Source organism: Sorex fumeus, unplaced genomic scaffold, assembly GCF_029834395.1.
Source record: "Sorex fumeus unplaced genomic scaffold, SorFum_2.1 ptg000285l, whole genome shotgun sequence".
Lineage (NCBI taxonomy): Eukaryota > Metazoa > Chordata > Mammalia > Eulipotyphla > Soricidae > Sorex > Sorex fumeus.
In genome coordinates, this window is record NW_026606342.1 from 247,669 (window position 1) to 260,027 (window position 12,359).

General features: G+C 49.3%; 1 protein-coding gene across 2 annotated transcripts; it reads left to right on the forward strand.

Moving 5' to 3' along the window:
* Nucleotides 1-147: 147 nt before the first annotated feature.
* Nucleotides 148-7,720, forward strand: CDC26 (cell division cycle 26). 2 transcript variants are annotated; one of them, XM_056109524.1, is made up of 4 exons: nt 148-208; nt 1,735-1,838; nt 2,967-3,082; nt 7,314-7,720. In XM_056109524.1, the coding sequence occupies exons 3-4, from the start codon at nt 3,002-3,004 to the stop codon at nt 7,488-7,490; spliced, it is 258 nt and encodes an 85-aa protein (XP_055965499.1). In that variant the 5' UTR covers nt 148-208; nt 1,735-1,838; nt 2,967-3,001; the 3' UTR covers nt 7,491-7,720. The 2 variants fall into 2 exon arrangements, with proteins under 2 accessions (XP_055965499.1, XP_055965500.1); XM_056109525.1 differs by having other exon boundaries at nt 1,735-1,834.
* Nucleotides 7,721-12,359: the final 4,639 nt, after the last annotated feature.

The following is a 12,359-nucleotide window of genomic DNA, read 5'->3' on the forward strand; positions in this document are numbered from 1 at the left end:
GGCGGGCGGCGGGCGAGGTTTTCGGCCAGGGGGGCCCGGAGCATCCTGGGAGATGTAGTCCGCCGCGTGGCGGGGCCGCTGGGCGGGCGGCGGGCGAGGTTTTCGGCCAGGGGGGCCCGGAGCATCCTGGGAGATGTAGTCCGCCGCGTGGCGGGGCCGCTGGGCGGGCGGCGGGCGAGGTTCCGGGAGCTGGCTCGCTCGCCGAGAGGTAGGTGCGCGGCAGCGCGCGACTCCGGGCGGAGCTCGAGACGGGGCCGGAGGCAGCCGGCGCCGCGGGCCCGGGAGAGGCTGCAAATCGGCCTGGAGTCAGCGCCCCCGACCATGCGTTGCCATGGAGACCTGGGCCCGGGGCGGCCGGTGCAGCCCTGCGACCGCGGAAGGCGCGCCTGCCTGCCCGTCGGCTGTCGGGGATGCTCCGGGGGCCGCCTCCGAGCGGGGTGAATTTGGGCGCCCTGGGACCCTGGGGTGCACGGCGAAGGATTAAACCCAAAGGGCCCCCTAGCGCCCAGAGGACACGAAGACCGGCCGTTGGAGCGTGCCCCGCCTTTGTGTGCGTCTCCCTGGGGGTCTTGGCGTCCGAGTCCCCGCGAGATGAGGGCTAGGAGTAGCCCCGGCGGCCAGCGGACGCCGCGTGGCCACGTGGCTCTGGGCGCCCAGGCGTGCGCCCTTGGGAGAAACGAGGCTCAGCCTCGCTGAGCTGGTGGGGATGTTTTTTTTTTTTTTTAAAATGCTGATTTCGCAAGCTGGAGCGACCCTCCTCGCCCCAGTGACATGTGATACTTTTGGATTATGTTTTATTTATGCTCCTTCCTTTGGTGATTTCAGTGATGACAGGGCGCCGCCAGAGCTTGCTTGCACACTTGGTGACGGGGAGGGGATCCCAAATAGCAGCCCCGCTGCGGTTCCACTGGTGCATGTGGGAAACAGAACCTGCGACCTCAGGTGCTCTTACACTGAGTGCTCCCCGAGGCCAGTAATGATAGCGTTCAGAAACTAATAATTATAGCTGTACGTGCTTAGAATGACTTTCGCTTGGGGGCTAATCGGACAGGGGTTAAGGCACTTTTGCCTTGCATGCACCTGGTCTGGTCCCTGCTCCCCCCCCACCCGCCCCAGCACCCGGGAATGATCCCTTGAGCACAGAGAGGAGTCAGCTCTGAACGCGGCAGGGCATGGACTGAACGGTGGCTTAAGCAAGAGGCTGAGCTCAGGCTTTGCATACAGGAGCCCTGGATGGACACCCCTACCCCTTACCCTTCACACCAATTTCTTGACTACAGCTGGGGATAGCGCTCAGCACCACCAAACCCTCCCCGATTCATCAAAAACAAGTTAAGGGGCTGGAAAAATTGTACAGCAGGCAAAGCTCAATCCTCAGGCATCCACTGTGATTCCCCCTAGCACAGCCAAGCATGACCCCTGAATGTAGGCGAAAGCCCTGAGCATCAGGAGATACAGCTCTACCGCAACCCCCACCCCCCATATTTTTTTTTTAAATAAAAATGCGTGAGCTTAATTTTGTGTTCTCAGACTCTTGCTCCTTCACGTGCTTGTCTTCTCTGCCCTTGGTCCCATTTCTCTGCCTGTCCCAAGCCTCCTCCAAGGGGGAAGTTGGCCGCCTCCCTGTCCCCAGGCTCCCAGAGAATACTGGGTTGAGTACTGGGTGACACCTCTGCATTACCCTGTCAGGGTTCTGACTACACTGTATTGCAATCTTGTTTATTTCCCCCACAGAAGTGATTGCGCCTTTTCACACTGGATCTGGAGCAACCGGAAGTGCTTGTTTAATGAATGACCTGCCCTTCTAGGACCCGAGGGATAGCCCGGTGAACTGGTGAGTTAGAAGGTGTTTATATGAGATTCCGTAAACTGATTTAGCATTTAGAGGTGAGCATGAATCACAGTTGTGCGTATAGTTGATCAAGTGCAATAGTTTATATAAAAAATAGTTTATATAAATTATATGTATATATACCCTTCCCCTAGCTTGATTGAGTTAAACTATTAGATAGATGTATATAAACTATATGTATATCTTGCTCTACTACTGAGCTACCCCCCCAGCCCCAAGATAGATATTTCTCGTAGGAACCTCACCAGGTGGTGCTCAGGGGCTCAGGACTACTTTTTTCTAATGTTTTTGTTTTCATTTTTTTGTTTGATTTTGGGCCACTCGGCGGGGCTCAGGGTGTACTCCTGGCTCTGTGCTCAGGAATCACTTCTCGTGGGTAAGAAGGACCATATGGGGGTGCCAGAAAACAAGACATAACAAAACCGATTTTTGTTTTATCCCTTTAATGATGATGTCGTGGGGCTGGAGCGATAGCACAGCGGGTAGGGCGCTTGCCTTGCACGTGGCCGACCCGGGTTCGATTCCCAGCATCCCGTATGGTCCCCGGAGCACTGCCAGGAGTAATTCCTGAGTGCATGAGCCAGGAGTAACCCCTGTGGATCGCCGGGTATGGACCCCCCCGAAAAAAAAGAATCATGTCATAACTTTATGCTCTTCATAGACTTTTCTTTGAATGTGACTGATGGTTAGATTAAGCTGAATTGTTCAGAATTCTTTCTCAAGGATTCTGGCTTGCTGTTTTTAGTTTCTCAGGAAAGATCAAATTCCTCCTTGGAATTACAGAATTGAGGATCTCTGTCACTTACATCTTAGAAGTCTATGTGTGAAAAAAAATTTGGCCAGAGAGATAACTCAGAGAACTAGAGTGTATGCTTTGTATGCGTGAGTGTGGGGTTCCTGCCACCACCTGGGCTCTTGAGCACCAAACCAGGTCGCCCCTGCTTACTGACGGGTGTGCCCCTCCCCCCAAACAAAAAACCCAAACAAACAAGTTTGCAGGTAAGTTCAAACAGGCAGTAGAGCAGTTCTTTTTGGAACTTAAATTTGCATGCTTACAAATTGATTTGTCATTTGTGCCCTCTGATTTTTCTTTCCTCCCTGCCGCTTCTGACAGCCATTCCCTGGATCTGGGCCTCTGTGGATTTCAGGATGCTGCGACGGAAACCAACCCGCCTGGAGCTGAAGCTTGATGACATTGAGGAATTTGAGAGCATTCGAAAGGACCTGGAGGTCAGAGCACAGTTTCTGAACCGAAATACTATTTATTTGTTTGTTATTTTGGTTTTGGGACCACACCCAGCGATGCTCAGGGCTTAACTCCTGGCTCTGCACTCAGGAATTACCCTTGGCAGCTCTCGAGGGACTATGTGGGATGCTGGGGATTGAACCCCAGTCTACCACGTGCAAGTAAATGTAAATGTCCTCTACCTGGTGTACTATCTCTAAGGCCCCCTTAAGGACAGTTCTGTTGTAGTTTTGTTTTGTTTTGTTTTTTGGTTTTTGGGTCACACCTGGCGATGCAAGGGGTTACTCCTGGCTCTGCACTCAGGAATTACTCCTGGCAGTGCTCAGGGGACCATATGAGATCCTGGAAATCGAACCTGAATCAGCCGCATGCAAGGCAAACGCCCTACCCCTGTGCTACCCCTCCAGCCCCTTAACGACTATTTAAAAACAGTAGCTTTAACTATTGTGCTCTGATCTCTTATGCCAACAGTTTACCTGAACTCTACATTTGGATGTTTTACAGGCATTTCAGGCCTAATGTTTTACTGGTTTCCTTCGGCTGCATAACAAACTGCAACAAACTGGATGGATTATAAGGGCAGGGATTCCTTGTTTCACAGTTCGTTAGGCAGAAACCAGTACCCTGGCTGGGGGCGGGTGTTGGGGGGGGCCCTGAAGGCAGTTCTATATGGTTCTGCTCTGTCTTGAGAGTAATGAAGGCGGAGGACAGCCTGTCCCTGAGCAGTAAGACCTGTGGGAAATTGGTATTTCATTAGTTTTAGTGAAAAGTCTCCGTCCGAAGACAGCAGTTATTAATGGTGAAGGACTCAGAAATGTTTTCCTTCCATCTGGATGGTCTCGGAGTTTCTCAGCATATATTAAGTTGTAGCGTCTTTTGCTTTTTTATTTATTTAGTTTTGGTTGTGTATTTGAGGCCACCCTGATGGTGCTGGGAGCAGCTCCTGACTCCGGGTAGTGGACCCCTGGGAGTTGAGCCCTGTACTGCCACATGCAGAACATGCATTGGGCCCCGAGAAGCATATCTGCAGCCCTGGGTCTTTTCATTTTATTTTATTTTTTATTCTCAGTGCAGGGTTCAAACCCAGAGCCTCCCACCAGGCAAGCCCTCAAATGCTTAGCTCTAACCTCAGCCCCATCTCCGTTCTCTGCCTTTTAGAACTTGTTTTCACAAAGGACTTACTAGTTTCTTATTTGATTCACTCTTGGTATTTTTGAATTGGTATTTTTGTTTGTTTATTTTGGGGCCTCTACACGGCGATGCTCAGGGCTTTCTCCTGGCTCTGCACCCAGGAATCACTCACTCCTGGCAGTGCTCAGGGGACCATATGGCTTGCCAGGGATCAAACCCAGGTTGGCCACATACAAATCAAGTGCCCTACCCACTATCCTCACTCTCCAACCCCTTGACATTGATATTTAAATGCTCATAGTTCAGTGCTAAAGAAATAGTTCAGACATTAAGTGCTAGCCTTGTGTACATCTGACCAAAGTCTGATTTTCAGGAAAACATTGCCCCTGAACACTGCCAGGTGTGTGGCATCCCATCCACCCCCTCAGAATGCAGATGCTCACAGTTCTGGCGCCAGGGATGAATCAGCAGCAGAGCACTTGCTTAAAGTGCTATGTTCATGCATAAAGTCCTGTGTTCAAATCGGGCGCTGCTAGAATAAAACAATAGCACAGCGGTAGGGCGTTTGCCTTACAAGTGGCCAACATGGCCGACGCGAGTTCGATTCCTCTGCCCCTCTCGGAGAGCCCGGCAAGCTACCGAGAGTATCTCGCTGGCACGGCAGAGCCTGGCAAGCTCCCCGTGACGTATTCAATATGCCAAACACAGTAACAAGTCTCATGATGGAGACGTTACTGGGCCCACTCGAGCAAATCGAGGAACAATGGGATGTCAAGTGATCAAGTGATCAAAATAGATAATAAAGATATTTCCAGTCTCCCAGTTCAGTAGAAAGTGTTGAAGAATGATGGTGATCCCGGTTCAGTGGAGCCATTCTTTTTTTTTTCTTTTTGGGTCACACCGGGCGAGGCACAGGGGTTACTCCTGGCTCTGTACTCAGGAATTACTCTTGGTGGTGCTCAGGGGACCATGTGGGACGCTGGGAATCGAACCCGGGTTGGTCGTGTGCAAGGTGAACGCCCTACCCACTGCGCTATCTCTCCAGTCCCAGTGGAACCATTCTTCTGTTAAGAAATTCCAGATAACTATCTTCGCTCTTCTTTTGCTTTTGTTCCCCAAACACGGGTCATGGGAGGAATGGGGAGTGACTGTAGTTCTGTGGGGATTTATGTTCTGGTCCCTGAGTGGCACCCAGGGCCTTGTCCCATGCCTGTAAGGAGTACCCTCTGTCACTGACCCTGTTCCTACCGCTCTGTTCACTTTCTTAAGCTTAAGGGGCCAGGGAGATAGTGCAGGGCTATGGTACTTGCCTTGCATGCAGCCGAACCTGGTTCAGTCTCTGGCACTGCTAAGGATGATTTCTGAGCACAGACCCTTCCTTAGAATAGAGGACCAGAACTCCCCTCCCTGAAACTCATATTATCTGATAGTTTTACAGTGAGGCAGTAGAAGCTACTGGGACACAGATTAGTCCCTTAAAGGATCAAAGGAAGACAAAGATTTTGTGGATTCTGCTTCACTTGTTACTAAGAGCAAAATCCTTTTTCTGAACACAAAACGCAGCCCCCTCATTCAGTCTTTTGGATAAAATATTCCTGTGTTATATTTTGTCCCATTTGCTTTGTTTGGTACTTTTCATTTCATAGTGTTGTTCGAGTGTAAATTTCTGTTTCCAGTGGTTTTACTAGTTACATTATTCTCTAGTCTTTGGAATAGGCTTTTGCTAAAACATTCTATTCTTTCCCTGGTCTGGTTGTTATTTTTTGATGTGCGGGGGTTTCCCGAGTGACTTAGGCTGTGCTCTGAGGGCTAAACAGTACTGGGGATTGAATTTGGGCCTCAGTCGTGCGTGGCCTGTGCTAAAGTTCTTCCGTCTGTCTCCCAGTCTAAAGGTTTCCTTTCTTCCTTCCTTCCTTCCTTCCTTCCTTCCTTCCTTCCTTCCTTCCTCCCTCCCTCCCTCCCTCCCTCCCTCCCTCCCTGCCTCCTTCCCTCCCTCCTTCCATTCTTCCCTCCACTCCCCTTCCCTCCCCTCTCTCCCCTCCCCTCCCTGTCCTCCCCTCCCTGCAACAGTGGTGGTTAGAGTCCAGTAGGTCCACATCCAGCTCTCCCAGGATGGCGGGGTGGGGGGCACACAGTGCGAGGAATCAAACCGGGGGCTAAGTGTGTGCTCTGCCACTCAAGCCCCAATCCCAGCTCCTTTGTCGACGATGGACATTTCACCTTCCACTTCTTGCTCTAAGCCACCCTCACAGCACACTCCATCCTCCCCTCTCCCTTGTGTGACGTAGCCTTCCCTCTGTCATGGCCCTGAGTAGCCGTTTCCCCGCGAGACTGACATCTTGGAAGTTGAGATCCATCTTCTCAGTTTATTTTGTTTGTTTTATTTTTGTTTGGGGGCCACACCCAGTGGTGGTCGGGGCGGGTAGGGCGTTCGCCTTACAAGCGGCCAACATGGCCGACCCGAGTTCGATTCCTCCGCCCCTCTCGGAGAGCCCGGCAAGCGACCGAGAGTATTCGATATGCCAGACACAGTAACAACAAAGTCTCCAATGGAGACGTTACTGGGCCCGCTCGAGCAAATCGACGATCAACGGGAGAGCCTTTACCTTTTACCTTTACCTGTGCTCAGGAATCACTCCTGGCAGGTTGGAGGGACCGTATGGGATGACAGGAATCAAACCAGGGTCACCGCGTGCAAGGCAACTGCCCTCCCTGCTGTACTATCACTCTGGTCCAGAGGGCCTATCTTTCACCACTGTATCCCCATTGAACCTGTAATCACCCAAACCTGGGGTTTCAGTATATCGATCCTGTTTCTTCTGAGTCCTTCCTAAACCACATGAATGGAATTTGTTAATGGAAAGAATAACGCCTGTGGCCGAAGCAATAGCACAGCAGGTAAGGCATTTGCCTTGCACATGGCCGACACAGGTTCAATCCCCGGCATCCATATGGTCCCCCGAGCACCACTAGGAGTAATTCCTGAGGGCAGAGCCAGGAGTAACCCCCGAGCATCACTGAGTGTGACCCAAAAAGAAAAAAAAAAAGAATAACATCTGAATTCTGAACCTTTTATGGTTTCAGACCCGTAAGAAGCAGAAAGAAGATGTGGAAGTTGTTGGAGGCAGTGATGGAGAAGGAGCCATTGGACTCAGCAGCGACCCCAAGAGCCGGGAACAAATGATAAACGACCGCATTGGCTATAAACCCCAGCCCAAGCCCAACAATCGCTCATCTCAGTTTGGGAGTTTCGAATTTTAGTGGTGGTTTATGTTGCAGGCCAGAGCCCGTGCACGGAGCGGACGGACAGCGCAAGCTCAGACAAGTTTAGAGAATGGAGTGTTTGTGGTCACGCAGACTGGTCCACTTCTGGGAGAGAAAGAGAGATTCTTCCGGTGAGATGACTGACACCTAACCTCTATAAGCTGAAATGCAGACAGAAATTTGACTCTCGAAAATGTCTGATTTTTGTTTTTAAAAATAAATTTATTTTTGGAAGCGTGTGTCGCATCCTTAATGAAGTCAGTGACACTTCATCCCAGACTTTACGAGGTAATAGCTGCCTAAGGGATCATTATTCTTCCCACCTTTATTAAGAGACACTGTGCACAGAACATTTCTAGCTGGTTCTTGTTATTTTCATTTAAATCATTTGTTCAGGACTGGGGAGGTGATTCTAGTGCTAGAGCATATACCTTATATTTGCAAGGTTCTGGGTTTGATCCCTAGCACCACATGAGCCCAGGACAATGGATATGATCCTGGTGCTTAAAAAAAATCACTTATTCAGATAGTGTTTGCTGAGGGGGGCTAGAGCAATAGTACAGCGGGTAGGGCACCTGTCTTGCATGCAGCTGACCAGGGTTTGACACCTAGCATTCCACATCATCCCCTGAGTACCGCCGGGAGTGATGAACCAGGAGTAACCCCTGAGCATCACAAGGCTTAAAAAGGAAGTGTTTGCTGAGCACCTACTATGTGTCAGGTACTGATCTAAGCACTTTCTAACATTTGTGAACAAAACCGGCAAAGACTTCTGCCCTTGTGAAGTTGCTGTGAACTTGGCCAAATTAAGAGTTTCCAGAATCTATTTCCAGAATGGTTTTATAGCTGCCTGGTCTTAACTTTGTGGAGAAGGGCAGTGGATGCTCCTAATAGTATAACAGTGTTCCTACATTTCAGTTAGCAGGAATAGCAGGTATGTTCCTAACGAAAAGTATTCCTACATTGCAAAATCCCTTCCTTCTTGGCCTTCCGAAGAATTACTCCTACTTGGGGGCCAGAGTGATAATACACCAAATACGGCACTTGCTTTGCACTTGGCTGACCTGGGTTGGATCCCCGGCATCCCATATAGTTTCCCAAGCCCTGCCTGGAGTGATTCCTGAGTGCAGAGCCAGGACTAACCCCTGAGCTTCACTGGGTGTGGTCCCCAAACCAAAAAAAAAAAGTAATTAAAAATTAAAAAAAGATTCTCCCACTTGGAGCCAATCTGAGAGGCTGAAGATGTTAAAATCATGTCTTTCTGTTTTCACTGTTCAGATCTGCCACAGGAAGGAACATCTGTAAGAGAAAGGACCCTCGCTGGGGCTGAAGCCCAGCAGTAGAGCTCTGGCCTCACATATGAAGCCCTGGGTATGCTTCCCAGCACTGCAAAAACTGAAAGAAAAAAAAATGAAAGAAAAAGACCCCAAAGCACTAGGCTTTCTGAGGTATTTTACAATTTTTTTCCCTTTTGAGTCACACCCAAAGATGCTCGGTGGTTATTCCTGGCTCTGCACTCAAGAATTACTCCTGGCAGTATTGGGGGACCATATGGGATGCTGGGGATCCAACCCAGGTCAGCTGTGTGCAAGGCAAACGCCCTACCCACTCTACTATCACTCTGGTCATCTCTGTTTTTAAATAGTGGTACTGTGGACCACTAGGTCCTCACACATGCAAGGTTAGTACTATATCGACTGAATTACGTCCTGGCCCATCTCAGGTGTTGATTCACTTAGGCTTTTGAGACACACCGAGTATGCTCGGGTAGGACTTCCTCTTGACTCGGTGTTCAGAACTCTATACTGGCACTCTCCAGCACTCTGCACTATCTCTCTGGCTCCCCTAGAGTGGTATTTGTGTGTGTTGGTGTGTTTTCCATTTGGGGGCCGCATCAGGTGATGTTCAAGGTTTACTGCTGTCTTTGTGCTCAAGAATCTGTGCTCTATGCCCCACCAAGAGCTCTATGGTGAACCCTGTGTGGTGTTGGGGTTGAACCTGGGCTGGCCACATGCAAGGCAAGTGCCTTACCCACTGTACTATAGCTCTGGCTCGCCATGGAATGTTTTAAATCTAATAGAGGGAAACCGAGGACATTGGTGGAGGGTAGTGGACACTGGTGAAGGGATTGGTGTTGTAATGATATACGCCTGAAACTTAATGAAAAATGTCTTAGTGATTCTTATTCATGGTAATTCAATGTGCAATAAAAAATCAATATAAAAAGTATGAAGAGGACTGGACAGATTGTACTGCAGGTAGGGCACTTGCCTTGCCCATGGCCAACCTAGGTTCAATTTCCAGCATCCCACTTGGTCTGCAAACCTACCAGGAGTGATACTGAGTGCAGAGCTAGAAGTTCAGGTTACCTCAGAACACTACGGGGGGTGACTCAAAAGAAAAAATGTGCAAGAATCAGAGAGAGGAGATGATATAGCTCAGAAGATATTTATTCTTCTGGTATTCTCTAGGACTTCCAATTTTCTTACAGTATTAAAAACACATCACGCCTCCTCCAGATGGAACCCGGGTGACCATGAGCTTCTACAAGCATAGCTCGAGTATGCGGGAACCAGGACTTGGACTTTTACTCCAAACTGCTGGGACCACCCCGGCTCCCAGGTAACCTCTGATTCCAGAAGTCATGCCCACAACCCGCCCCCCAGCGCCATCTTTACAGCACACAGCTACAGAGAAGAAAGGCCGCCGGGTGGCTCCACAGCTCCCGGAGAATGCACCAGGTCCCAAAAAGAGCCGAGATCACTGGGAAGTCCCAGAGTCCCAGATGGGGTAGGTGCCGCATCCTGCCTCCTCCAGATGGAACCCCAGTGACCATGAGCCTCTACAAGCATAGCTTGAGTATGCGGGAACCAGGACCTTTACTCCAAACTGCACGTCCGCTTATACAGCCACGCGACATCTCCCTATATACAAAGTGATCAATGGAAAGTAAATCATCCAACGTTTCTCCCTGAAAACCAGGCTTAACTCTTATACAGGCCACAACACCCAATGGGTGAGAGAGAACAAAAGGGAATGTCCTGCCACAGAGGCAGGGTGGGATGGGGGAGTAGGTGGGAGGGTGGGAGGGATACTGGGATCCGTGGTGGTGGGAAATGGTCACTAGTGGAGGGATGGGTATTCAAAATAAATAAATTTAAAAAAAACCACATCAACGGGGGCTGGAGTGATAGCACAGCAGGTAGGGTGTTTGCCTTGCATGCGGCTGACCAGGATTCAATTTCCAGCATCCCATATGGTCCCCTGAGCATGGCCAGGAGTAATTCCTGAGTGCATGTGCCAAGGGTAACCCCAGTGCATTGCCAGGTGTGTCCCAAAAAGCAAAAAATCCCAACCAACCAACCAACCAACCAACCAAACAAACAAACAAAAAAACACATTAGGCAGGTTGGGGAGAGCTCAATATGCTGAGTGTATATGCTTCACATGACGAAGGACCGGGTTCAACCCCTGGCACTGCATCATCCCTGCTGCACCACTGGGAATATGAAGGGCAAGACACAGGCAAAATTAAACTGTGCCGATCTCTATCACTGTATAGGTCACAGAGGCATTCTCAGTATCTTCCCCTGCTCACACACAAGCCTTGCATTCATCGTGCTCTGTAAGACACAGAACCAAGAGTTTTATGTAAGTTATTTCATTTAAATTCTACAAAGGGTGTCTTTTTTTTTTTTGACTGAATTTTATTTTATTTTTTATTTTTAAAATTTTTAATAGTGAGACATCATGAGGTACAGTTGCAGACGTACACATTTTTGTGCTTGGGTTTCAATTATACAATGATCAAATGCCCATCCTACAAAGGGTGTCTTTTCCAAATTTTACAAAAGGTGAAACTAATGCTCAGTTATTAACACACTGAAGTCAGCCCCGCTCACTGTTGCCCACCCCTTGACTGGCTTAATGAGCAAGAACTGCAACACCAAATCAACGTGTCGAGGATGTGGCTTAGATTTGAAGCCAGACAGAGTTCTGGTCCCAGTCTTCCAAATCTCCTTGCTAAACTCTTTCCTAGTTTTCTACCCTTGGGTCTGAGGGTTTGGTGATGATTAGCGGTACCGTGAGATGCGGTTACTAAAGTTCTCAGCTTAAACCCAGGGCCTCATGTGTGCAGAGCATGTGTCCGACTCCTGGGCTACATCCCTGATCCCCATGCTTGTTTACTTTTTGGTTTGGGGCCACACCTGGCAGTTCTTAGGGCTTAGTCCTGGCTCTGCACTCAGGGATCACTCCTGGCAAGGCTTGGGGACCATAGGGGATTCCAGGGATCAAATCCGGGTTGGCCTCATGCCAGGCAAGTGCCCAAACCTCTGTACTACCGCTCCAGCCCCCATGTTCATTTCTATTTAAGAAATGGAGACAATTACCAGATTAGGAGACTAGAGTTTATTGCTCCTGTAAATCTTTTTGGCCTTAATTGGAATCAGATGTATTAATTCTGAATTTTTTGGTCCTGGTATTTGTTGTTTAGTAAACAAAGCAGTTTCTGTCAAAAATTTTACTGAGTGAAGTGTGAGAGGAGAGGAGGAAATACATGTTTCCAGAGTGGAAAAAGCTACTAATGTTTATTTCTGGATCGTCCCAATTCAGAATGATCTAGTGCCTGTGAAGAAACATCAGCTCTATCTGGGACATTTATTTTCTTGGAAGGTGGAGTCGCAACCAGCATTGCACCGCACTGTCCTCCCGTTGTTCATCGATTTGCTCGAGCAGGCCTAGTAAGGTCTTCATTGTGAGACTTATTACTGTGTTTGGCATATCGAATATGTCATGGGTAGCTTGCCAGGCTTTGCTGTGCGGGCGAGATACTCTCAGTAGCTTGCCGGGCTCTCCGCGAGGGGC

Excerpts from the sequence above, each read along its gene's own strand:
- CDC26 (XM_056109524.1), top strand. The coding sequence starts at position 3,002 with ATGCTGCGACGGAAACCAACCCGCCTGGAGCTGAAGCTTGATGACATT. Across the intron at positions 3,083-7,313 it reads GCATTCGAAAGGACCTGGAG|ACCCGTAAGAAGCAGAAAGA; the intron begins GTCAGAGCACAG and ends TTATGGTTTCAG.